This window comes from Capricornis sumatraensis, chromosome 1, assembly GCF_032405125.1.
Source record: "Capricornis sumatraensis isolate serow.1 chromosome 1, serow.2, whole genome shotgun sequence".
NCBI lineage: Eukaryota > Metazoa > Chordata > Mammalia > Artiodactyla > Bovidae > Capricornis > Capricornis sumatraensis.
In genome coordinates this window covers 159,549,497-159,577,348 of record NC_091069.1, presented here as the reverse complement: position 1 = coordinate 159,577,348, position 27,852 = coordinate 159,549,497, and the positions used below count along the sequence as shown (strand labels likewise).

Here is a 27,852-nt window from a genome sequence, read left to right as displayed (position 1 = left end):
CTTCAGCCTCCGCCTCTCCAGAGGCGGGGGAAGGGGCGGGGGAAGGGGCGGGGGAAGGGGCAGGAGCCAGACGTGACGCCCGCAAGGAAGCCCGCCCTGGTTGGAGGGAATTTAGAACGTTGGAGCGGGGGAAGGGGGCGGAGTCTAGTTTTCCTGTTGGTGTGCCCGGGTCGCCTGGGTAACCGGCCGCGCTGGTCCAGGCTGCGCCAGCGCAGGCCGCGGAGGTCTGTGGGTCAGACCTCGCGCTGGCCTCTTTCGGTCTGTTCCGTGATGGCAGCCGCCGCCGCCGTGGTCACCCCGTCGGGTTTGGAGGATGAGGTGTCTCGGTCCCGCGGCGAAGGAGCGGGGGAGGTGGTCGTGGAGAGGGGCCCCGGCGCGGCCTACCACATGTTTGTGGTGATGGAAGACCTGGTGGAGAAGCTGAAGTTGCTCCGCTATGAGGAGGATCTCCTTCGGAAGAACAACCTGAAGCCCCCGTCCAGGTGGGTGCCCTCGTCCCCCGAGCCGCCTGGAAGCCGGCTGGGCCCTAGGGAGAAGCCTTCCTCCGGCCTTTGGGGGAACTCCGAGCGTGGGTTACCAAGCACTTGCCTCTGTCTTCCTACGCAGGAAAGAGCGCTTCACCCCAAACTTGGCGACGTAGGGCCGGACTGCTCACGGAGTTTAGACTTGGTATTTTTGTATCGAGAGTAAAGTTTTGAAACTTCAAATAGGACTGGAAGGCAGCTTGCCTAGAGCACTCACGCAGCTCCATAAAACGCAAACTTTTTTTTTTCCTGATTGTAAACATAATAAAACAACTTCTTAGAAAACTCAGAAAACTTACAATGTGTAAAGTACTGCAGTCACTCATGATCTCATCCTCAAAGATGAATGCCATAATCAGTTTAGATCTGTTTCTAGTTTTTGTTTTCCTTTTCGAGAATTTGTCCCTACAACTTGTAACTTTCGTACCGGCCACCTACCTGTGCATTTTATAAGTGGTTAGTAAACTTGTTCACTAATTGCTATCTTTTAAAAGATTTCTGTCTTTGCAGTAACAGTACTTTTGGAAACTAAGAAGTGAACAAGACAAATGAAGTGACAATGGAATTGTCTCTTTTCATAGAACCTGAAGTTCTGCTCTTTTCTGTTGGGAAAGTCCATCATATTCTGAAGCCGCGGCTGGTTATTAGTTGCTGAGGATGATGGACAGCCAGCACTTTCTCTTTAAATTAGTGTAGCCTAGTGATAGGCCTCATAAACTTTGTAGATTTCCTTCACATTAATACTTTTTTTTTGTATTAAATTTTTGTTTTTGTTTAATTGTGTAAGAGGCAGTTTAGTTTAAGAATCTGTAGTCCTTTCTCTAAATGACTATACCTAGGCTCAAATTATTTTCAAATTATTTACCTTGACAGTTTAAATTTAATTCCTTACTCTCTTCCAGTAACTTCCATTAGAAGATAATGTTGGCTTCATGTAAACTGCCCATATTGGTAAGCCAGTCCATAATAGAAAAGTTAGAGGAAGAAATAATGTTGTTTGATCCATGATATAAATTGTAAGATTGGAAGTTATTACTTAAATGAATAGAATAATTCATAAACAGTCAACATTTTCTGTTAATAAAAATTTGTTTTTTTTCTCCAAGTATATTTTTCAAACAAAAATAAATTGGCTTTAAGATTCTGTTGATAACAATCTCTGTTATTTCCTCAGAAGTTCAGGAGGGTACTTTGAGTCATGGATTTGCATGGAAATATCCTAGTCTAAAGGTTCTCAAAGTATGGTCAACAGATTAGCAACATCAGCATCACCTGGGAACTTATTAGAAGTGTAATCCTACAGGCCCTTTCCTGAGTCCATTATATCAGAAATCCTAGAGGGTGAGGTGTAGAAGTCTGCTTTTGCAACAAGCCTTCCAGGTGATTCTGATACCCACTTAAGTTTGAGAACCACTAACCTAAACAGCATATTAAAAAGCAGAGACATTACTTTGCCAACAAAGGTCTGTCTAGTCAAGGCTATGGTTTTTCCAGTAGTCATGTATGGATGTGAGAGTTGAACTATAAAGAAAGCTGAGCGCTGAAGAATTGATGCTTTTGAACTGTGGTATTGGAGAAGACTCTTGAGAGTCCCTTGGACTGCAAGGAGATCCATCCAGTACATCCTAAAGGAGATCAGTCCTGGGTGTTCATTGGAAGGACTGATGTTGAAGCTCCAATACTTTGGCTATCTGATGTGAAGAACTGACTCATTTGAAAATACCCTGATGCTGGGAAAGATTGAAGGTGGGAGGAGAAGGGGATGACAGAGAATGCGCTAGTTAGATGGCATCACCAACTTAATGGACATGAGTTTAAGTTAACTCCAGGAGTTGGTGATGGACCGGGAAGCCTGGTGTCCTGCAGTCCATGGGGTCGCAAAGAGTCAGACACGACTGAGCTGTTGAACTGAACTGAACTGTCTTGGGTCTCCAGTATCTATCAGTATCTATTCCTCTGCCCTGGAGTTGTTATCAGCTAATAAGGAAACAAAAAAAGAATTATTAGTAGTGGGTGAACATATACCTATTTGGAAGGACTTCATGGCCTTTTTTTCCCTCCCAGCTGTTATTTTCCAGAACATTTAAACTATCCTGCAAGAGAAAAATTGGGAAGGAAAAAAAAAACTGGAAAAAAAAATCAGGAAGGAGTAGATTGCTGATTCTTATGAAAAATAGTTAAAGTATCTATAAATCTAATTATAAACAATAGTAATAGCTTCACATAAAAGCAAAATAAGGTCTTTGATCAAAGTAGAAAATGCTGTGGCTTGCAGGTTTTATTTCTTAAAAGTTTAGGTGTGAATCATGTTGGTCCTCATAGGGCTATTTTTAAGAGGCTAGGGGCTTTAACCTAAAGTCCACAAATGTTTGTTAGACTGGGATATACACAGGCAGTGGTTCTTAATTCTGGCTGAACCTTGAAACTATCTAGGAAGCTTTTGAAACATACCTACTCCGGACTTCACTCCCCAAAGTTTTGATTTAATTTGTGAGGTAAGAAACAATGTTTAGTCAGGTAGCAGTAGTTTAACAAGCTCTTCAAGTGATTCAGCCAATTGAGAACAGTATACAGTATACAGCCAACTTGAGAACAACTGTTTAACATGGTGGGTAGGTTAGAAACAGTAAGTAAAGATTAACAGTGACACTGTATTAAAAAAAAAAAGTAAAAATGCATTGTAAATAATCATTACGATCTTTATTTTAAACTCCAAGAGTCTCTTAAATTTCAAATTACCATTTCAGGAGATACTCTCTTATTAATTATCCTGACACATGATTTTGTTCAGAGTTCTACATTCATCAGTGCATTTTCTGGGTCAAAGTCTTTGAACTAATATTTTGTGTCCAGTAGAAATTGCCCTTATCCTGTTGATTAAAATCTTTAATATAAGAGTGTGGTAGGTTACTAGAAACCTCAGAATGAATTGTCAGTGTCTTTTGATGTTAAAGTCATTGGGACAAAAAATCCTTCGGCTGTTTCGGATTTTGTTCGTTTAGCTACTATGGACTTGTTTGCAATATTTCATGTTCTGTTCTCCTCCTTTGTTTTGGAACAGACACTATTTTGCACTGCCTACCAATCCCGGGGAACAGTTCTACATGTTTTGTACCCTCGCTGCTTGGTTGATTAACAAAGCAGGACGCCCCTTTGAGCAGCCTCAAGAATATGATGACCCTAATGCAATAATATCTAGCATATTATCTGAGCTTCGATCATTTGTAAGTATAAACAAGTCCCTTCTTTCTGCATGTTTGTAGTTAGGACATTTTTAATATTGATAATTCAGCAACATAAATGCTAGCCTTTTAGAAGAATTCTCTGTGGATAACTGTCTATGTGTGTATGTTCAGTGTGTGTTCATTATTAATGTTGATATATCTCAGAAATGAATTTATGTATACTTAGTTCACCTTCTAAAAAATGATTAAAAACTAGAAAGCTGAAACACTGTATTTTGAAAAGAAACTTTGATTTAATAGACCATGATAGCAGTGGTGCTTTTCATTTCTGACTTTTCCTGGGGACAAGCAGTAAGAATTTTTGGCACACACATTATTAATTTTTGACAAGTGAATCACTTCATCGTTCACATAGTTGTTTAACAGTATGATGCCAACCTAGTGGTTTTACTGATTTTTCGCCCTAATAACATCAGTGATTTGTTCTGCTTTCATGAGGTTATTGCCTTTTAATTTGATACTATTGCCTTTTAATTTGATACTTTTGACAATAAAACATCTTCATTTTCCTTTTGTATTTATATACCAATGGATTTTTAAAAGAAGACTAAAGAGGTGGATTTCTGAGAAGCAATGTAATTACAGTTATTTTAAATCATTTGAAGAATCGAGAAGTGATACATTTATTCAACAGTACTTTGCTTAAAATATTTTGACATTTGCAATATAAATAACAAATAATACCCAGTTTATCTTTTGTATTTCAGGGAAGAACTGCAGATTTTCCTCCTTCAAAATTAAAGTCGGGTTATGGAGAGCATGTATGCTATGTTCTTGACTGTTTAGCTGAAGAAGCATTAAAATATATTGGTTTTACTTGGAAAAGGTAAAAATTACCCAAGCTGGAAATAGTAATTTTATGTGCATAGCTTTTTCTTCTAACTGTTAAGAGCTATTTAACTGAACTGATAAGAAGTATTTCCTCTTGACCATTAAACTGAAAATGCCACAGGTAATTAGAAAAGTCAGTACAAACAAAATTGGAGATATCTAGTCATTGGAGATAGTCTTCCCGATTCAAATATGTAGTTATTAAAGATTTAACTGTAACTATATCCTAGTCAATTGAGTATATTTTTTGAAGTTTCTTTGAATATATTTATTTATACAAACAAAGATAGTATATACATGGGAAGTAACTGATAGCCTACAAATTTAAGGAAAAATGGAAATTAATAAAGTATTTCAAGTGGGATTTTTTCCTTTGTTTATAGTGATGAGGCAAGAATAAGACTGAAGAAGACACTCTGTTAGATATTGTTCATTACTTCTTTCTCTGACCTATGATTTGTTTATATTTCTGTTGCCATATCTTTCCCATGGTATTAAAGTCATTTGTTGACAGGTCTTTCTTTCTAGAAATTATGAAATCTTTGTATGGCAGTTAGCATAGCATTTGGTATATCATAGATACTCAATAAATGTTGACCACATGGATGAGGAAATAAAATATTTAGAAACTGTCAATTTGTATAGATTATAATTAGAAAGTATATAAATTTTGTCTTTTGGAGATTGAGATTATTGATAGGTTAAAAATTGTGGAAGGCATTATTTAGGTAAAAACATGAGCAAACAGTGATATTGAATTAGAACTAATTTCTTGGAAAGGTATATATATTATTTCTATATTTTAATGTATTAGAGAAGGAAATGGCATCCCACTCCAGTATTCTTGCCTAGGAAATCCCTTGGATAGAGGAGCCTGGCAGGCTACAGTTTATGAGACTGCAAAAGAGTTGGGCACAATTTAGTAACTAAACAACAACAACAAATTTTAACGTATATTCAATTACATTCTCTCAGGAAAACAATCTACTCTCTATTAATGAATACTTTTAAAAACTTACTTGACTTAGGTTATCATCACATTGAACCATATGAAATTACAGATATTCATCTATTTTTTAATTAAAAAAAGAGTGGCAATTGCATATGCTCCAACTCAAACATTACGACTTAGTACAGTATGGAGAATGAGTATATGATCCACATTACTTCCTTATTAGATTCGATGAAAAGTTATGAGATATCCTACATTTGTAATTTTTAGAAATTTTTAAATTTTTTGCCCAGTGGATTCTAAATTCAGGAACTATTAGTATTTCAGCTACTATTTAATTTGGTACTTCCTTTGTTTCTTAGTATATCTTATTCTTGGCCATGTATTGTAATTTGGATAATTTATAGGGACCGTATATACACTGAGAGGGAAGAAGGAGGGAACATTGAAAATCAGATTAGAAAAACATTGAAAATCAAAATTACATATCAGCTATGTGATATATAAGTGAGAAAGAAGTTACATGTTTGTATATGCTTATTTTATATATTTAAATACGCTAAAATAAACCCTAGAAAACATAGAAATCCTAGGAAAACATTGCTTTTAAGATATAATCTAATTCTAATTAGTAAAAACAAAAATAGGAAATTTATCCTTTAAGATTAATTTGGTGTATAGTACTTTCCTCCCTTAATATTAAATGTCAGTTTTTGTCTTTTGTTAACCTTTCTGAGGTATGGATTTTTATAAGTTTCCAGAAATAAATGCAAATACTTCTGAATATTTTTAATATGAGAAATATGTGTCATTAATCTTTTTTTAAAGCATTAAAAGTTTCAGTATCTAATAAGGATTATTTAACTTAATTTCAATATACAGTCATTAAAAGGAAAGAGAAATAGAAACAATAAAGAAGCATAATAGCACATACATCACCAAATTAGGCCAACCAACATCCAGAACTTAAGCAGCATGCTGGGAAGCTCCAAATAATAGCAGTCTGGAGTCCCAATTGGGAAAAGTATGTCCACGTCACAAATGAAACTTCAGATTGCAGTTTCAGGGGCTTTTGCTTATAATCGCAGGGTGCAAACTAATATTATCATTGGTTTGTGTGCAAAAATGAAGCTTTGGTTTTATGTTAACACTTTTACAATGCTGTTTGTTTTATCTTACGAGTCATAGGATTCCATAAATCCTGGGCACAGTTGGCCAGGCCTCCAGGAGCTCAAGAATTCCAGGCCCACTCCCTTTTTTATTTAAAGTGCTGCCTGACTAGTTGTGCGTGCAGACAACCATGGAATATTCTGTGGCCAGGCACATCAAAAGCAAGGTCAGAGACCTGCTCTCTCGTGCTTCTGAAGCCTGAACCAAAGCTTCCTCCATTTTAATTTCCATAATAGCCTCAGGATTATTTATACTTAAGAGCATAGGAATAAGGCAAAATAACATGAACAATCTTGTTAATTCTATAGGTCAATTAATTCCAAACAGTCAAAAGAAACAAAACAAAAAACAATGAGTTAAACAATGGGAAAAACCCATTTCTGAGTGATAGGGGATGTAGTAAAGGAAATGTCCCACCAGGAATGAGAGGTATGTTTTTGTACATTAACTCCTATATCCATTAACTTATCAGCTATGATAATAGTAAAACAGTAAACTATTCTATCAAGATACAATTGTGTTTTCCTATGCTCAGATGGCAGTGGCACCCCACTCCAGTCCTCTTGCCTGGAAAATCCCATGGACAGAGGAGTCTGGAGGGCTACAATCCATGGGGTCGCTAAGAGTCAGACACGACTGAGCGACTTCACTTTCACTTTTCACTGTCATGCACTGGAGAAGGAAATGGCAACCCACTCTAGTGTTCTTGCCTAGAGAATCCCAGGGACGGGGGAGCCTGGTGGGCTGCCATCTTTGGGGTCGCACAGAGTTGGACACGACTGAAGCGACTTAGCAGCAGCAGCATGCTGAGATGGTAAAGAATCTGCCTGCAATGCAGGAGACCTGGTTTCTGTCCCTGGGTTGTGAAGATCCCCTGGCGGAGGGCATGGCAGCCTGGAGAATCCCCATGGACAGAGGAGCCTGGTGGGCTATATTCCATGGGGTCACAAAAAGTCAGACACTACTGAGTGACTAAGCACAGCATATGAAATCTTTTTAATACTTTGATTCCTTGCAAAATCTTATGTAGGGGTTCTAAGGAAAAGCTACTATTAGGAACAGACAAAGTAGGAAATAACATTGAAGTCGATAACACCTGAATTTTCATGGTGGAGGAGTGAAATAATAATAGATGGTCCTCTTCCAATATAAAAGATTAACATGTATTAAGCATCCAGAGAAAGGGATTCCTAAGTGATACCTGGAGCTAATGTTTACATCATCAATTATAATACTTACTAATTGAGGAGTGATTTCAAAAATCATACTGTAGGTTTTAGGGGAAACAGTCCATTCACAATAGTTGATGGAGTTTTCCAGTATGCAGGGTTCCCCAAATGCAAGAAGTTGTTCCACATCACAGTCTATCATTAGCCTTGTCACAATCTATCAGTAAGTAGGTGCAACTATTAAAGTAACACATGACATTGGCATATAATCGTTGTGTTCAAGGCTTGAGCTGTATCTTTATCAATGGGATGTGATCTAGCAGACAGATAAATTTTGTCCATAGAAAGGCAAAATTAAGAAAGGACAGGCCTGGTTTGCTGAACAAGTGAAGTTATCCTGAGTTCAGGTCCAGCTCAGGTTTCTCCAGCTGAAGATTATCCTATAGCTTTCTTCATATTTTCTTTTAATCGAAGCATATTCTTGAAGGTTGAGGCGTGAATGACAACCCACAGTACAGTCAAGCTTCCAAGAATAACATTCATGAGATTAACAGTGGTTTAAATGGCACATTTTTCTTGTCTGGGGATCATCACTAATACAGTATTATCCTTCCCCTGAGCAATCGTATCAGCAGGTGTGGGAGGACCACTAGGCTGCTTTACTCAGACTTCAGCTCCAATTGCATGTATTTCTTTTTTTTTAAAGATCATTATATAGTCCAGTTGTTTTTAAACATGACTGCTCATTAGAATCACATCTGGAACTTTGGAGAAAAAACAATAGCTGGGCATTTCTATTTTTTTCAAAAAATTCCAAGATAATTCTAATGTGCATCTGGATTTTAAAAAGTGATTACAGGTTTTCCTATTAAATGATAGTTTTAGTGACATAGAATTCTGTTATCTTCTGTTGACCAATTATGATGCAGTGGTATTAAAAGGGATAATAGTTAGATAATCACAATCACAGTAGTAGATAACTTTTATCCGTTTTCATAATCAATATCCAGACAAAAAATAAAAGATAATTACAATTGCAAGCCATAATGGAAACATGATTAACCTAACAATATATAATAATTACATACAATCTAGAGGGTTAAGTAGACTGATGAGCTAAGTGGAAGTGCAAACATGCCCATGTTTTCATCCACCAGCCAGTCTATATGTTTTGGTATTTAATCCATTTACATTTAAGATAATTTAAGATAATGATCCTGTTACTATTTTCTTAATTGTTTTGGGTTTATTTTTTATAGATCTTTTCCTTCTCTTGTGTTTCCTTCCTAGAGAAGTTCCTTTAGCAGTTGTTGTAAATAAAGCTAGACTGATGGTGCTGAATTCTCTTCACTTTTGCTTGTCTGTAAAGCTTTTGAGTTCTCCATCAAATCTGAATGAGAATCTTGCTGGGTAGAGTATTCTTGGTTGTAAGTTCTCTTCTGTTTTAGCACTTTAAATATATATGCCGAAAAAAATATGCCACTCCTGTCTGTCTTGTAGAGTTTCTGTTTAGAAATCAGCTGATAACCTTATGGGAGTTTGCTTGTAAGTAATTTGTCGCTTTTCCCTTGTTGCTTTTAATAGTTTATCTTTGCCTTAATTTTTTGTCTTTTTGATTACTGTGTGTCTTGGTGTGTTCCTCCTTGGGTTTATTGTGCCTGAGACTTTCTGTGCTTGCTTCCTGGACTTGTTTGACCATTTCCTTTCCTGTGTTAGGGAAGTTTTCAGCTATTATCTCTTCAAATATTTCCTTGAGTCTTCTCTCTCTCTCTTCTCCTTCTGGGACCCCTATAATGTGAATATTGGTGCATTTAATGTTGTCCCAGAAGTCTCTTAGGCTGTCTTCATTTATTTTCATTCTTTTTTCTATATTCTGTTTTATGGCAGTAATTTCCGCCATTCTTTCCTCCAGGTCACTTATCCATTCTCCTGCCTCAGTTATTCTGCTGTTGATTCTTTCTAGTGTATTGTTCATCTCTGTTCATTTGTTCTTTAGTTCTTCTAGGGCTTTGACAAACATTTCTTGCATCTTCATTCTTTTTCTGAGATCTTCCTAGATCATCTCTATCATTACTCTGAATTCATTTTCTGGAAAGTTGCATATCTCTACTTCATTTATTTTTTCTGGGGTTTTGTCGGGTCCCTTCTTCTGGGACATAACCTTCAGCCTTTCCATTTTGATTAACTTTCTGTTATGTGGTTTTCATCCTGGTAGATGCAGGATTGTAGTTCTTCTTGCTTCTTCTGTTTGCTTTCTGGTGGATGAGGCTAAGAGGCTTGTGTGAGCTTCCTGATGGGAGGGACTGGCAGTGGGAAAAATTGGGTCTTGCTCTGGTGGACAGGGCCCAGCTCAGTAGAACTTTGATCTGATTGTCTGCTGATGGGTAGGGCTGCATTCCCTCTCTGTTAATTGTTTGGCCTGAGGCAACCCAGGCCTGGAGTCTGTAGGCTCTGTGTTAGGGTTAATGGAGATCTCCAAGAAGACTGACCCAAGGGGCACCTCCCATGACTGCTGCTGCCAGTCCCCCTGTCCCCACAGTGAGCCACTGCTGACATACGCCTCCAAAGAAGACACTCCAACACTAGCAGATACGTCTGTTTCAGTCTCCATGGGGTTACTACTCCTTTCCCCTGGGTCCTGGTCTGCATAGGGTTTTGTTTCTGTTTTCCAACAGTAGAGTCTCTATTTTACCCGCTCCTGTGAAAGTCCTATGATCAAATTGTGCTGGTCCTCAAAGTCAGATTGCCTGGGGATTCCTAATCCCTTTGCTGGGTCCCCAGGCTGGGAAGCCTGCCTTGGGGCTCAGAACTTTCACAAAAGTAGGAGAACTTCTTCGGTATTATTGTTCTTCAGTTTGTGCGTTACCCACCCAGCAGTTACAGGATCTTATTTTATCATTATTACACCCCTCCTACCATCTTGTTGTGGCTTCTCCTTTTTCTTTGGACGTGGGGTATCTTTTTCTGGTGGGTTCCAGCATTCTGTTGATGGTAGTTTAAGAGCTAGTTCTGATTTTGGTGCCCTCGCAGGATGAGGGCACATCCTGTTACTCTGGCATCTTGATCCAGTACCCTGTGTGTCAGTGATCTTGGTGGAGAAATGAGTGTTCAATACTTACTTTTACTTTCCAACACAAGAGATGACTCTACACATGGACGTCACCAGGTGGTCGATACCAAATCAGATTGATTATATTCTTTGTAGCCAAATATGGAGAAGCTCTGGACAGTTAGCAAAACAAGACCAGGAGCTGACTGTGGCTCAGATCATGAGCTCCTTATTGCCAAATTCAGACTTAAGCTGAAGAAAGTAGGGAAAACCACTAGACATTCACATTTGACCTAAGTCAAATCCCTTATGATTATACGGTGAAAGTGACAAATAGATTCAAGGGATTAGATCTGATAGAGTGCCTGAAAAACTATGGATGGAGGTTCAGGACATTGTATAGGAGGCAGTGATCAAGACCATCCCGAAGAAAAAGAAATGCAAAAAGGCAAAATGGTTGTCTGAAGAGGCCTTACAAATAGCTGAGAAAAGGAGAGAAGTTAAAGGCTAAGGAGAAAAGGAAAGATATACCTGTCTGAAAGCAGAGTTCCAAAGAATAGCAAGGAGAGATAAGAAAGCCTTCTTCAGTGATCAGTGTGCAGAAATAGAGGAAAACAATAGAATAGTGAAGACTAGATATCTCTTCAAGAAAAAAGATCTCTTCAAGATACCAAGGGAATATTTCATGCAAAGATGGGCACAATAAAGGACAGAAATGGTATGGACCTAACAGAAGCAGAAGCTATTGAGAAGAGGTGGAAAGAATACACGGAACTATATGAAAAAGATCTTGATGACTCAGATAAGCACGATGGCATGATCACTCACCTGGAGCCAGACCTCCTGGAATGCGAAGTCAAGTGCACCTTAGGAAGCATCACTACTAACAAAGCTAGTGAAGGTGATGGAATTCCAGTTGAACTATTTCAAATCCTGAAAGATGATGCTGTGAAAGTGCTCCACGCAATATGCCAACAAATTTGGAAAACTCAGCAGTGGCTACAGGACTGGAAAAGGTCAGTTTTCATCCCAATCCCAAAGAAAGGCACTGCCAAAGAATGCTCAAACTACCACACAATTGCACTCATCTCACACACTAGCAAAGTAATGCTCAAAATTCTCCAAGCCAGGCTTCAAGGATACATGAACCAGGAACTTCCAGATGTTCAAGTTGGATTTAGAAAAGGCAGAGGAACCAGAGATCAAATTGCCAACATGTGTTGGATCATCAAAAAAGCAAGAGAGTTCCAGAAAAACATCTATTTCTGCTTTATTGACTCCACCAAAGCCTTTGACTGTGTGGATCACAACAAACTGGAAAATTCTTAAAGAGATGGGATATCTTACCTTATCAGACCACCTTACCTGCCTCTTGAGAAACCTATATGCAGGTAAGGAAGCAACAGTGAGAACTGGACGTGGAACAACAGAGTGGCTCCAAATTGGGAAAGAAGTACATCAAGCTGTATATTGTCACCTTGCTTATTTAACTTACATGCAGAGTACATCATGTGAAATGCTGGGATGGATGAAGCACAAGCTGGAATCAAGTTTCCTGGGAGAAATATCAATCACCTCAGATAAGCAGATGACACCACCCTTATGGCAGAAAGTGAAGAAGAACTAAAGAGAAAAGTGATGAAAGTGAAAGAAGAAAGTGAAAAAGTTGGCTTAAAACTCAACATTCAGGAAACAAACATCATGGCCTTCGGTCCTGCCACTTCATGGCAGATAGACAGGGAAGCAACGGAAACAGTGAGAGACTTTATTTTGGGGGGCTCCAAAATCACTGCAAATGGTGACTGCAGCCATGCAATTGAAAGACCCTTACTCCTTGGAAGAAAAGCTATGACCAACCTAGTCAGCATATTAAAAAGCAGAGACATTACTTTGCCGACAAAGGCCAGTCTAGTCATAGTCAAAGCTATGGTTTTTCCAGTAGGCAAGTATGGATGTGAGGGTTGGACTATAAAGAAAGCTGAGTGCCTAAGAATTGATGCTTTTGAACTGTGGTGTTGGAGAAGACTCTTGAGAGTCCCTTGGACTGCAAGGAGATCCAACCAGTCCATCCTAAAGGAGTCAGTCCTGAGTGTTCACTGGGAGGACTGATGCTGAAGCCAAAGCTCTGATACTTTGGCCATCAGATGTGAAGAACTTACTCATTAGAAAGACCCTGATGCTGGGAAAGATTGAAGGTGGGAGGAGGAGAGGCCAACAGAGGATGAGATGGTTGAATGACATCACCGACTCAATGGACATGAGTTTGAGCGAGCTCCAGGAGTTGGTGATGGATAGGGAAGCTTGGCCTGCTGCAGTCCATGGGGTCACAAAGAGTCAGACACAACTGAGTGACTGAACTGAACCAAACTCTGCATATAAGTTAAATAATCAGAAGCAGATATTTTTCTGGAACTCCTTTGCTTTCTCCATTCTTCACTATCCAGCAAATGTTGGCAATTTGATCTCTTGTTCCTCTGCCCCTTTTGAAATCTAGTGTATTCGTCTGTAAGTTTTGGATTCACATATTGCTAAAGCCTAGGTTGAAATATTTTGAGCATTATCTTTCTAACATGTGAAATGAGTGCAGTTGTATGGTAGTTTGATCACATACATGTAAAATAAGCATAGTTTTACAGTAGTTGTACGGCATTGCCCTTCTTAGGGATTGGAATGAAAACTGACCTTTTCTTGTCCTGTGCCCATTGCTGAGTTTTCCAAATTTGTTGACATGTTGGAGTGCAGCACTTTAACAGCATCATGTTTTAGGATTTTAAGTAGCTAACAGGCATTCTATCACCTCCACCAGCTTTGTTAATAGTAACGCTTTCTAAGATTCGCTTGACTTCACACTCAGGTTTTGTGGCTCTAGGTGAGTGACCACACCATCCATGGTTACCTGGATCATTAGGACCTTTTTGTATAGTTCTTCTGTGTATTTTTACCATATCTTAGTATCTTCTGCTTTTGTTAGGTCCTTACCTTTTCTGTCCTGTATTGCTTCATCCTTGTATGATTTGTTTTCTTGATATCTCCAGTTTTCTTGAAGAGATTTCTAGTCTTACCCATTCTGTTGTTTTCCCCTCTTTCTTTTCACTGTTCACTTAAGGACTTCATATTTCTCCCTGATACTCTCTGGAACTCTGTGTTCAAAGATATAGTCTGTTGGGTATATCTTTCCCTTTCTTCCTTGCTTTCACTTCTCTTCTTTCCTCAGCTATTTGTAAAGCCTCCTCAACCACTTTGCTTTTTTTCTTTTCTTTTTCTTCGGGGTGGTTTTGGTCACTGCCTCCTGCACAGTGTCACAAATTTCCATCCATAGTTCTTAAGGCATTCTGTATATCAGATCTAATCTCTTGAATCTATTTATCACCTCTGCTGTACAAACAAGGGATTTGATTTACCTGAACAGCCTAGTGGTTTTCCCTACTTTCTTCTATTTACATCTGACTTTTGCAGTAAGGAGCTCATGATCTGAGCCACAGTCAGCTCCAGGTCTTGTTTTTACTAACTGTATAGAGCTCCTCCATCTTTGGGTGCAAAGTACAGCCAGAGTCATCTCTTATATTGTTGGAAAAGGGTGTTTGCTATGACCAGCATATTTTCTTGACAAAACTCTGTTAGCCTTTGTTCTGCTTCATTTTGAACTCCAAGGCCATGCTTGCCTATTATTCTGGGTATGTCTTGACTTCCTACTTTGCATTTCAATCCCCTGTGATGAATAAGATAACTTTTTTGGTGTTCCAGAAGGTGTTGTAGGTCTTCATAGAGCAGGTCAACTTCTTTAGCATCAGTGGTTGGGGCATAGACTTGGATTACTGTAATGTTGAATGGCTTGCCTTGAAAACAAATTTATAACATTCTGTTGTTTTTGAATTTGTACCCAAGTGTTGCATTTCGAACTCTTGTTGACTATAAAGGCTACTCCATTTCTTCTAAGGAATTATTGCCCACAATGGTAGATATAATGATCCTCTGTATTAAAGTCACTTATTCCTGTCCATTTTAGTCACTGATTCCTGAGATGTAGATGTTCAATCTTGCCGTCTCCTACCTGACCACACAAGATGGTAAGTTGACCATGACCAATTTACCATGATTCATGACACTAACATTCCAGGTTCCTATCAATATTGTTCTTTACAGCATCAGACTTTACTTTTACCACCAGACATATCCACAATTAACATCGTTTTTGCTTTGGCCCAGCCACTTCTCTCTTTTTGGAGCTAATAGTAATTGCCCTCCTTTCTTCCCCAGTAGCATAATGGATACCTTCTCACCTGGAGGCTTCATCTTTCAGAGTCCTATCTTTTTGCCTTTTCACACCGTTCATGAGGTCTCAAGGCAAGAATACTGGAGTGGTTTGTCATTTCCTCCTCCAGTGGACCACATCTTCTCAGAACTCTCCATTATGACCTGTCCATCTTGGGTGGCCCTGCAGGGCATAATTCATAGCTTCTTTGAGTTATGCAAGCCCCTTTGTCACAGCAAGACTGTGATCCATGAAGGGATGTTAGATATATGATATGAAAAGTAGGATTCATGCAAGAAAACGTTGCGAAGTCTATGTAATAACAGTCCTGAATAGCTAATATTTAGGTAATAAGCTAAGAAAAATATCTTAACAGGGTAAGTGTTAGTCACTCAGTCGTGCCCGACTCTTTGCAACCCCATGGACTACAGCCCACCAGGCTCCTCTGTCCATGAGATTTTCCAGGCAAGGATACTGGAGCGGGTTGCCATTTCCTTCTCCAGGGGACCTTCCAAACCCAGGGGTCGAACCCAGGTCTTCTACACTGCAGGCAGATTGTTTACCGACTGAGCTACAAGGGAAGTGCCTAACAGGGTTAGGCAGAGTATTAATTTTCTTAATATACACAAAAGCAGAGGGCATTGATAGGCATTTCACTGAAAACCACATAACCAGTTAAAACATGAGAAGGCATTCAACCACTCTCATGTGAAAGAAATGCTATTAGGGATTTTTTTCCCTTAGATGATAGACAAAAATTGAAGCTTATTTACCATATTGGCAAATGTATGGAAAAGGCATCACTGCTGTTGGGAGTTTAAATTAGGGTGACATTTTGGAAGTTGTTTTTAGTAATATTGAACAAAACAACAAAATAGACCTAGTTGTTGGCCCAGCATTTATACTTGATGTATAAGAATGATCTTTGCAGCATTGTCTAATAAGGAAATGAAAAATAATCTTAATGTTCATCCATAGGTTGCTAGTTATATTGCTGTGGTACTGCTGTTTGATCGAAAACAGTGCAGGTATGTTGAGAGAGAGAGCTAGCATGAGGGCAAGAGAGAGGGATGAGGAGGGAGAGAGAGAGAGACGCACAATTGACCTTTTAACAGTGCAGGGGTTAAGGATATGGAAAATCCACATGTAACTTAGTGTGCTTGTGCTTGTACTCAGGCACTCAGTCGTGTCTTTGTGACCCCATGGACTGTAGCCCACCAGTCTTCTCTGTCCTTTGGATTTTTGAAGAATCCTGGAGTGGGTAGGGCTTCCTTATAAGCTGTTTCTCCGTATCCACAGTTCCACATCTATAGATTCAACCTACCAAGAATCATGTAATAGTTAGTATTTACTATAGATTAAAAAAATAATCTCTGTGTTAAATAGACCCACACAGTTCAAACCTATGCTGTTCAAGGGTCAACTGTGTATGTACTTAAATATGATATGTTAGTAAGTGAAGAAAGTTGGTTGGCTAATAGCATGCATGGTACCTTCCCATTCATGTATTACTACTTAAATCTTAAAGTTTAGAAATAAACATTTTTGCTTCTTTACATAGAGAGTTTCAGGAAGGATACATGAAACATTTAACTGATTATGGGAAGAGGTGAAAAAGAACCAGAACTGGCATAGAGTGGGGAGGATCCTTAATACTCACATTGTACCTTTTTGCCCTGCTGAAATGTTTTATTTTTCCCTCTCATCTCATGTAACGCTTTATTATTTTAGACCAGCATACCCAGTGGAAGAATTAGATGAAGAAACTGTTGCAGAAGATGATGCAGAATTAACATTGAATAAAGTGGATGAAGAATTTGTGGTATGTGTGTTGCTGAACTTTTTTGTCCATTTTCACCTTTGGATTCATTTCCCTTCTGTTAATTCCCGTAGACTTCCATTTTCTGGAATATAGTTTATTTCATTGTTTGTAGATTTAAAAAACAAAACCAGCTTTTGAATATAGTGCCAAATACCAGTAATTTAAACCTTTGGTTAAATTAATTCTCATGTTCACTAATGATTATGGTGTGAATTTAGCAGAGGTTCTTTGAATATAGACAGAAAATAGTCGACCACTAGTTATATAGGTAAACAGTTTGTTAACTGTTCATGATCTTAAATAGACCATAAATAATAGAGAATTTAGAAGACAGCAATAGACTTTGAATTAATACCGTCTGCTTCATAAGAATACCATTCATTTCTCAGGAACTTGTTTATGCTTGTGAAATTAAGATGATTACTACCCTACCCCGCAGGAACATTAAAAAATACTTATAAATATCAACATTATTTAAGTTGTTTGGCAACCTCTGGGCATATCCTCATTCTTAAAATTCTATCTATAGTGTGAAATTAAATGATCATGTCTTTATAACAGACTGGACTAGGAGAATGGTAGAGAAGAAGAGTTCTTCCTCAGAATCAGAGATGAGTTGACACTAGTATTTTAGAAAGTGTATATATGATTTAAAACGAAAATGGTGGAGAAGGAAAATGTTGCAGTATATTTTACTGTCATAGACCAATTACATTTTTGAGGTGATTTTTTAAAAATCAATAGATGATACATACATTCTGTATTTAACTTAACAGTAATTTATTTTGCTACTGTGGGCTCCAAAATCACTGCAGATGGTGACTGCAACCATGAAATTAAAAGACGCTTACTCCTTGGAAGAAAAGTTATGACCAACCTAGATAGTATATTCAAAAGCAGAGACATTACTTTGCCAACTAAGGTCCGTCTAGTCAAGGCTATGGTTTTTCCAGTGGTCACATATGGATGTGAGAGTTGGACTCTGAAGAAGGCTGAGCGCCGAAGAATTGATGCCTTTGAACTGTGGTGTTGGAGAAGACTCTTGAGAGTCCCTTGGACTGCAAGGAGATCCAACCAGTCCATTCTGAAGGAGATCAGCCCTGGGATTTCTTTGGAGGGAATGATGCTAAAGCTGAAGCTCCAGTACTTTGGCCACCTCATGCGAAGAGTTGACTCATTGGAAAGTACTCTGATGCTGGGATGGATTGAGGGCAGGAGGAGAAGGGGACAACAGAGGATGAGATGGCTGGATGGCATCACTGACTTGATGGATGTGAGTCTGAGTGAACTCCAGGAGTTGGTGATGGACAGGGAGGCCTGGCGTGCTGCTATTCATGGGGTCCCAAAGAGTCGAACACGACTGAGCAACTGAACTGAACTGAACTGATAGGCTGCAAAGATATTAATCACTGCATTATTTTATAGTGAATGCTGAAAATAACCATTAAATAAATTAGACATATCCATATGGTAGAATGTCACATAGCCATTAAAAGAAATGTTTACAAAGAAATGTTAGTGACATTTGATGATAACATACTATATACACAAACTTAACTATGTAAAATACACAGAAAAACAGTTAACACCAATATATTAATATTAGTTATATGTAGGTAGAAGGATTATGAATGATTATTTTCCCTTATATCTTTAAAGTTTTTAATGTATTTTATCAGTAGTATAAATATTTTAAACCATATGTATAAAAAAGATGACTGCTGTTGTAAACAGCAGTGAACATTGGGGTACACTTGTCTCTTTCAGTTCTGATTTCCTCAGTGTGTTTGCCCAGCAGTGGGATTTCTGGGTCATACGGCAGTTCTATTTCCAGTTTTTTAAGGAATCTCCACACTTTTCTCCATAGTGGCTGTACTAGTTTGATTTCCCACCAATAATGTAAGAGGGTTCCCTTTTCTCCGTACGCTCTCCAGCATTTATTGTTTGTAGACTTTTGGATAGCAGACATTCTGACTGGCGTGAGATGGTACCTAATTGTGGTTTTGATTTGTATTTCTCTGATAATGAGTAATGTTGAGCATCTTTTCATGTGTTTGTTAGCCATCTGTATGTCTTCGTTGGAGAAATGTCTTTTGAGTTGTTTGGCCCATTTTTTGATTGGGTCGCTTATTTTTCTGATATTGCTGCTTGTATATTTTTGAGATTAATTCTTTTTCAGTTGCCTCATTTGCTATTATTTTCTCCCATTCTGAAGGCTGTCTTTTCACCTTGCTTATAGTTTCCTTCATTGTGCAAAAGCTTTTAAGTTTAATTAGGTCCCATTTGTTTATTTTTGCTTTTATGTTCATTACTTTGGGAGGTGGGTCATAGAGGATCCTACTGTGATTCATGTCAGAGAGTGTTTTGCCTATGTTTTCTTCTAGGAGTTTCATAGTTTCTGGTCTTACATTTAGATCTTTAATCCATTTTGAGTTTATTTTTGTATATGGTGTTAGAAAGTGTTCTAGTTTCATTCTTTTACAGGTGGTTGACCAGTTTTCCCAGCACCACTTGTTAAAGAGATTGACTTTTCTCCATTGTATATTCTTGCCTCCTTTGTCAAATATAAGGCATCCTTAGGTATGTGGATCCATCTCTGGGCTTTCCATTTTGTTCCATTTGTCTATATTTCTGTCTTTGTGCCAGTACCATACTGTCTTGATGACTGTAGCTTTGTAGTACAGCCTGAAGTCAGGCAGGTTGATTCCTCCAGTTCCATTCTTCTTTCTCAAGATTGCTTAGGCTACTTGAGGTTTTTTGTATTTCCATACAAATAGGACATGGAGGCAACATGAATGTCCATCAGTAGACAAATGGATAAGAAAGTTGTGGTACATAAACACAACAGAATATTACTCAGCTGTTAGAAAGAATGCATTTGAATCAGTTCTAACGAGGTGGATGAAACTGGAGCCTATTATACAAAGTGAAGTAAGTCAGAAAGAAAAACACCAATACAGTTTCTTAATGCATATATATGGAATTTAGAAAGATGGTAACAATGACCCTATATGCGAGACAGCAAAAGAGACACAGATATAAAGAAACGACTTTTTGACTCAATGGGAGAAGACAAGGATGGGATGATTTGAGAGAATAGCATTGAAACATGTATATTACCATATGTGAAACAGATGACCAGTCCAGGTTCAATGCGTGAAACAAGGCACTCAAAGCTGGTGCACGGGGACAACCCAGAGGGATGGGATGGGGAGGGAGGTGGCGGGAGGGTTCAGGTTGGGGGACACATGTACACCCATGGCTGATTCATGTCAATGTATGGCAAAAACCACCAAGTATTGTATAGTAATTAGCCTCCAATTAAAATAAATAAAGTGATTTTTTTAAAAAAAGATGACTACTGTCTACAGAAAGAAAAAGACCATTGTAAAACCAATCAGTTTAAAAGATATCTTTCTTAATGTGATAAATTTTTAAAGTTAAGGTAAAAATGTAGTCATTCATGTGTTTATTGAGCACCTGTTATGTAGTAAGCACTGGGCAAGACCCTGGTGGAGCTGCATGTACAAAAACTCAGAGGAAGGAGGACACTTACCATGATCAAGGAACTGAGAGAAAACCATTGCGGCCAGCTCTTCTGAGTGAGGAGGAGAGTGACTTCTGATTGTGCATGTTAGTTGCCCAGTTTTGTATGGCTCTTTGGGACCCCATGGACTATAGCCTGCCAGGCTCCTCTGCCCATGGACTTCTCCAGGCAAGAATACTGGAGTGGGTTGCCATTCCCATCTCCAGGGTTAACTGGGAAGAAAGACCAGGTCCAGATCATTTTGGTCATTTTAGGGAGTTTAGACTTTATTCTTTGTGTAATAAATCTTTCCATTCAGGCTTAGAAAATTTTAAGTCCTCATATAGTCCCTGTTGTTAATCTCACTTATTTTACTCAGATGTTTCCTCATCTTGTTTCTTAGTTACTGTTTATTATTAGTAGTAAATAGTTTATCTACAGATACCTGGTCCTAATGCATCAGTATTTAGCTTCAAAGACCTCTAACTCAAAACAGCTAGTCAGGGGAAAAAAGGACAAAAACCAACTAATCAGAAGGAAAACTCCATGAGGGCATAAACCAATTTTGCACATTTTTTGTCTCCAGTTTATTATGCAATGCCTGGTGCATAGTAGCTGTTCATTAAATATTTGACAAAAAATCATCTGTCAGTGTATTGCTTGTAACTTTTAGAAAATAGGGTTTTTTTTTTTCTTTTTCTGAGAACCATTTAATGTTCAAAGCAGCATTGCTGTTTGTATAAATTAGAGGAACAAACTAGAAAGCATCGTCTTCACACATTTCTTGCCAACTGTGAAGTAAAGACCTTCTGCTGTCATAAGACCAAGCTGAAGCCTTCCTCAAAGGGTTGTGTCTGAGGCTCTTAGTTCCCTTACATCATGTCTCTTGAATTTTTCCCTTTTCCTTCTTCCTTGTTATTATATTATTTTAAGGAGGCCTTTTACCTTTCTCGTTCTTCTTAGTAAGGAGAGCTGGGTCAGTGCCAAAAGCATCTGGATGGTGGTATATTACTCTATTTTGTTGCCAGAGTTTGTGGGATAGCTCACAGATGGCAAAGATCATTTATTTCTGACAAAGTAAAGTTCTTCTGTGGTCAACAAGAAATTCTAAAGCTTCCGTTTTGGACTGGTCAAATCAAGTTAGGACACATTGATAACTGGAAAGTGAGAGAGGGGGTAGGGGAAGGAGGGAGGGAGGGCAGCCGAGAGGGAAGAAGGGAGGATTGGGATCACGACACGGAATAGTCTCACAGAATGTCCTCACAGTATATAATCATATCCTTAGTAATTGGCAGTAAGAGAATGAAGACACATATTAGACAAAGAAATGACAGGAAATTGAGTACCTTTTAAATTACTGAGATTAAAATCCTCAATTTAAAGCTATTTTTTGAGTCTGTTTATATTCAAATTCATTTTGAATGCTTTCTTAATAATTTTTAATAACTTAAATTCTTTTTCTAGTACCTACTCTTAAAGCTTTTTGCCTAATAGTGTTCAGTCGACCACAGTTCAACAAGTACTTATTGATCACCTATGTAAACAGTACCGATTAGGTTATTATAAAAGCATTATAAACTCGTCTCTTCTCCCATCGGCACTGAGTCATTGGCGTCTGTCATTTGCTCTGGTTAAGTACACCATCATTAGTGCAAACACAGGATAGACTGAGCTGTTTCTCAGAGATGTGCATCTGCATGTATGCTTAGGATTTAAGGTGTAAACACATCAGTTTTGTCTACACATCTAGGCCCCACTGCCTCCATCCCTAAAAAAGTGAACGTTATTTGGTTGTACATTATCTGTGTTTATATTGTTTCATAGTTTACTATAATCTTTCTAATTTCTCAAAGATTAACATAGTTCTAATGTCTCAGCTCAGTGGCCCCACTCCTAGGAGTTTCTTTATAGATCTGGGATGGTTAGATTACATTGTCACAAGCTCCCAGGTGATACTAATGCTGCTGATATAAGAACCACATTTTGAGAACCACTGTCTTACATACTTCTAAGTGCTTAAAGACAAGGGTTATCTTTGAAATCAACTACTGTAGCTTTTGTGCAGCTCTACATGTGAAAGTGTCCACCAAACAACTCTCACTTATTTTTTTTGTTTTTCTTTACAAGACTTTAGAACCAAGCTCCATTGGCCTCATTATCATGTCTTTAAGCTTTGGATATTCTTGTTAAAATTGCTTCACCCACTTTGTCACTTGTCACCACAAAGACATTTTAACGTTTTGTCCTACCTGCTTATACAGCCAGCTCAAACTCTGTATTTACTGTGTATTGGGAAGGAGATTGCTTGTCAAAGGGTCTCTTCTGACCCTGTCCCCCGCATCAGTTGGGCTCAGAATCAGGACCAGCTTGGAATCTACCTGAAGTATCCTTTTATTAGATAGTTAATATCTAAGATACAAGGTTAATATCTTACATCCTTATATAGAATTAATATTTAATATGTTTAAACTTAAGCATATAGGAGATGAGATGTCAAAAATACACATTACTGTGATTGGTCCCTGGAGTAGGTAAGAGTATTCCATATCTATCAGTCTCTCATTTTTGTCCATTTTAGTCGTCTTAGTCAAAATTTCCATTAACTGTTGCTTATTCTGTTCTTATGTTTATTTATCCCTAGTTTCACAGCTCTTTTTTTTTCTTAAGTGATTGTAAAAAAAATGCAGGCCCTATTTTTAAATGGCATCATCAAAACCTCAAAAAACAGATAACATAATGCCCTACTTTATGCACACTACTAGGCTTTTAAATGTCCCTTCTTTGTTAGTCTTCCTGTCAAGCTTAGCATAAGTGTTTGGAATTGACATGTATATATTGCTATATTTAAAATATATAACCAACAAGGACCTACTGTAAAAAAAAATCTGGAAATATATTTTTTAATTACAACTTTTATAATTATTAACTTTTAAACTCTTTTATTTTCCTAAGGAAGAGGAGACAGACAATGAAGAAAACTTTATTGATCTCAACGTTTTGAAGGCCCAGACCTATCGCTTGGTGAGTTACATGGGATACAGGCAGGACCAATAAGCAGTCAGTACATGTATTCTGCTGGGAATGGAAGCAAGTAGAAATCATTGTTCTGGCCATGGTTCTGTGTGTCATTTGAAAAGTAGCTCTTGAAATTATTTTCTTATACATAAAATGTTATAGCAGATATAAAACTCAGAGGAGCAAGTGGAACAGCCTCTGGTCTATATTATGAAATATCAACTCAGGGTCAATTTCAAGTTATTTTCCATTATAATGGCCTGTAATGGTCTTCATTATAGGAAAATACCTAAATTCTAGGTAATTCTTTGAAATAAAATGGATTTTATTAAGACTGGTATATGAATAAATGGTCAGTTGCTTCAATTCATTTTTTGCTTTATTTTAATTAGGAAATAAGCCCAGTCTATAAAAGAGAACCCACTCAATGAAATAATTTCAAAGTACAGTTGGGATTTTTGTATTTTCCTATATGTATGTTGTATTTCAATAAAGTGATACTTACCACATGCCACAAAAAATACATATGAAACAAAATCTTATTTGTCCTTTATTTAATTTTTCTTATCTTAATTCTGCAAATAATTTTGGACCTAGTTTTGGGTACATATCATGAAGACTTCCTTGGCCACCTCACCCCAAGGTGATCTCTTCACTATCATTCACTGCCATAGTATTATTAGCATTTGTAACTATTATTAACAATATGTGTGTGTTTTCTGCCCAACTTGAGGTGTATGTAATATAATGTGGCTAACTTGACTGACTGTGTGAGTTGTCTTTGAGACTTTTCCATACTTACTAGGTGTTTGACTTTGAGTAGGTTTCCAATCTTCTTGCGTCATATCTTCATCATCCATAAAATCAGAATAAAACTATTACCTTTAACAAAGATTTTTTAAAGATTGAAAGAGTTACTGCACATAAAGCATTTATACAATGTCTGTCTGGCACATAGAAAGTACTTACAAGTTATTGGCAAAAACCAAAACCACACCTCCCCCCACATTCCTTCTCTTAAATCTGACTTGTATAAGCTCCTTGGTAACAGGAATAACTATCATTTTTTATATTCTCCATAATGTAATACAAAAGGTACTGACTAAATGCTTCTTAAATGAACAAATAAATTTTTGTTGCTTAATTGAAAATTATTTCAAAATAATATGTTAACATTTAAATACAGCCAAGCTTCCGTTATAACGATATACTTGCCAGTCACTACAGTTTTCAAAGTACTTTAAAACACATCCTTTCTTGACCTTTTAAGGTATTTGAGAAGATGTTACCTCCGTTTTATAGATACACAAACTGAAATTTCTAACCTTGAGACAGTTTAATCTTTTAAAAAGCAAATAAATTGCAATGCCATAATTTTAGCTCAGTTTCTTCAAACTCCCAAGTCTATTGATTTTTCTCCTTTACCTTATAACAAAGAGTTCAATGGCATAGATTCCTAACTTAAGCAAGGATGCTTTGGTGCTTGGTGTTCTTGTGATGAAGATGTGATGACAGAGTTCTAAAGTGTGAAGAAAAAAACAAAAGGAGAGTTGCATACACAGTTATTCTTATAAAGAAGTTGTTATTTGTACTCTTCATTCTTATATTGATGGTGTAAATAGAAGCCTGTGCAGGCCACCTGTGATTCCCTCTAGACTACGTAGTTTGAGTATTGGGAAGGAGCAAAGTAATTTAACTTGCCTCTACCATGACTCTAAGTCCCTGTTGGTCCTAATTTCAATTTTTCACCTCCATTAAACTGTGTAAGGATGGGTTTTTGCTCTACCAGTGACTTTAAAAATGATCTAAGCATTAGATCCTTTGGTCAATAGTTACTCATATATAACCTATACTTTTTTTGAGCTAAGACTGTATGGTTGCATTTTCACAAGAGGAAAAAGTCTGAACACCAGGTGTTTGTGGATGGTCAGCCATGAAGTACTAATGAGGCAGAAAACCCTTTTATATTTTAAAAAATCTGGCAAGTTTATGATGTTGCCCACTAAAGCCATCTGCCTGAGACAGCTGTATCTGACTGGAGCTTTCAGTGGCTCAGGCTGCTCTTTCCCTAAGACAGAACTGCTGTATAGTTAGTAACACAGATTTAAGATTTTATGTTTCATGAAGCAGGTGGGCTCACAATGCAGAAGAAATATCTCACTCAAGTTGATGTGATGAATTCATCGCTAGAACAAGAATGGTGGATTCTATCTAGGAAATTGATTTCCTAAATGTATACGTGACTGTGCCAGCCCAGCAGCATGTGGCATACAGCAGTCCCCTCTAACTGTGGTTTTGAAACATTAGATCCTTCTCCAGTCATTCTTTGTCTCCTTCCCCAGCTTTATGGTTCTTCACAGGCTCTGGCATCATACTCATCTGATTTGTTTATTGTCTGTCTCAACCAGTAGAACACAAACTCCTCTAGAGCAGAAACTTTTTAAACTCTTTTTCACCTACCTGTGCCTGTTGTGTAGAATGTGCTCGATATTGAATAATATTGAATGAAAACACGTATGAATGGATGCTATTTTATATATAATTTTATGAGAAAGTATAGTTTAATCTTCATAGAGAAGAGAATCTCTCAGCAATAATTCGGTTCTCTTCTATGTACCATGTAGGATCATGCAAGGAGAAATTTACTTATATTCCTTTCTTTGATTTAATAAAGCATAGTCTAGACCCTGAGAAGTTTGCTCTTAAGGATGATGGTAACTCAAGAAGCTGGGTCTGCATGAGCATTTTCCTGAGACCTGTGGTAGGAACAAGAGAGAAGGCAAATGAAACAGACATACGTTGTAGATCGTGTTCTCTGGAAGTAGACACTGAGACAGTTTGGGATGCAAGATGTTCATGTTGAAAAGACAGGGTGAGAAAGCGGTATTGTGCTGAGAGGGGATGGAACTGTGAGTCAGGCCTGATAAAGCCTTGGCCAGCCTACTGAGAAGCTGTGGAGAAGTGCTGCCTGCTGGGCTTGATCTCTGGAGGCAGGCTGCCCTGGGAAGGAGGCAACCCCCAGGATCGGTAGCTCTGCACGTGGGACAGAGCCCGAGGGAGCTGACAGCAGGAAAGCCACTTGCTGCCCAGCTGAGCACAAGTCCTTCCATGAAAGAAATCCAAGAGGCCAAGCGTCCTTGCTCCCACTAAATAGCTGAAGCCTATAACTGCTAATTTGAGGAATTTGTAAAGAGATGCTGTGTGCCCATTGGCTAAACTTTGCAATGTCTTCCTAATCAGAGTGTGATGCAGCAGCAGCATTTCATGAACACTGAAACCGGGGTTCTAAGGAAATGGTGCTTCCTATCAGTCATGAATGCTTGCAGTGGTGGCATTGGCTTGTGTGGAAGCAGGTGTTTTTCAGAATAGTTATCTACTTTGAGGTTTAAAAAATATACTTTGAAGCCATTTTTGCTGTGATTTCCTCCTCCAGTCTCTTAATGCATTATAGTTTTACCAATAACACAGGTATACCTCATCTTGTGATACTTCACTTTATTGTGCTTTGCAGGATACTGCATTTTGCAGATACTGCTTTTTTTTTTTTAACAAATCGAAGATTTGTGGCAACCCTGCATTGAGCAAGTCTGCTGGTGCTATTTTTCCAACAGTATTTTCTCACTTGATCTCTGTGTCATATTTTGATAATTCTAGAAATGTTTCAAACTTTTCCATAATTATTATATTTGTTATGGCAGTTTGTGATCAATGATTTTTTTTATCAATGATCTTGATATTACTACTATAACTTGCTAAAGGCTCGGATGACAGCATTTTTATTGATAAAATCTTTTTTAATTAAAGCATGTACATTATTTTTTAGACATAATGCTGTTGCACACTTAACAGACTACAGTGTATTGTAAACATATCTCTTACATGCACTGGGAAACCGAAACAGTTGTGTGATTTGCTTTATTGTGGTATTCACTTTACTGAAGTGGTCTGAAGCCAAACCTGCAACATCGCTGAGGTTTATGCCCATACTGTGCAAGAAAACAATTCCTGCAACTAGTGAGGGATTGCTTTATTTTTCCAGAGTTTGATTTGCAGGCTATTTGTTTAAATTTTGAATTTTTTCTTAGAAAAAAATGCTAGCCCCCAGAGTTCCACATTCTTTTAGTCCCTCTGGTTTCCGAATGTTTCCCAAGTCTGAAATTGAGTTAAAAGCGTCTGTGAGATTGGCCATGGGGTGGGGGACCCTAGCGGGGAATGAAGCTCTGACAGTTGGGCAGAGCCTGTGAGGGTTAGTGATGTGGTAGAATGTTCGAAGATGTGAGGCGTGGGAGCAGGGAAA

General features: G+C 38.0%; 1 protein-coding gene across 1 annotated transcript in view; it reads left to right on the top strand.

The window, feature by feature from the left end:
• The first annotated feature begins 221 nt into the window (after window positions 1-221).
• Window positions 222-27,852, top strand: part of IFT57 (intraflagellar transport 57) — a 69,603-nt gene continuing 41,972 nt past the window's right edge. The window contains exons 1-5 of the mRNA XM_068982309.1: window positions 222-482; window positions 3,586-3,748; window positions 4,477-4,595; window positions 16,924-17,014; window positions 23,493-23,561. Coding sequence (XP_068838410.1) covers window positions 271-482; window positions 3,586-3,748; window positions 4,477-4,595; window positions 16,924-17,014; window positions 23,493-23,561 — 654 coding nt within the window. The 5' untranslated portion in view covers window positions 222-270. The remainder of the gene's footprint in view (window positions 483-3,585; window positions 3,749-4,476; window positions 4,596-16,923; window positions 17,015-23,492; window positions 23,562-27,852) is intronic.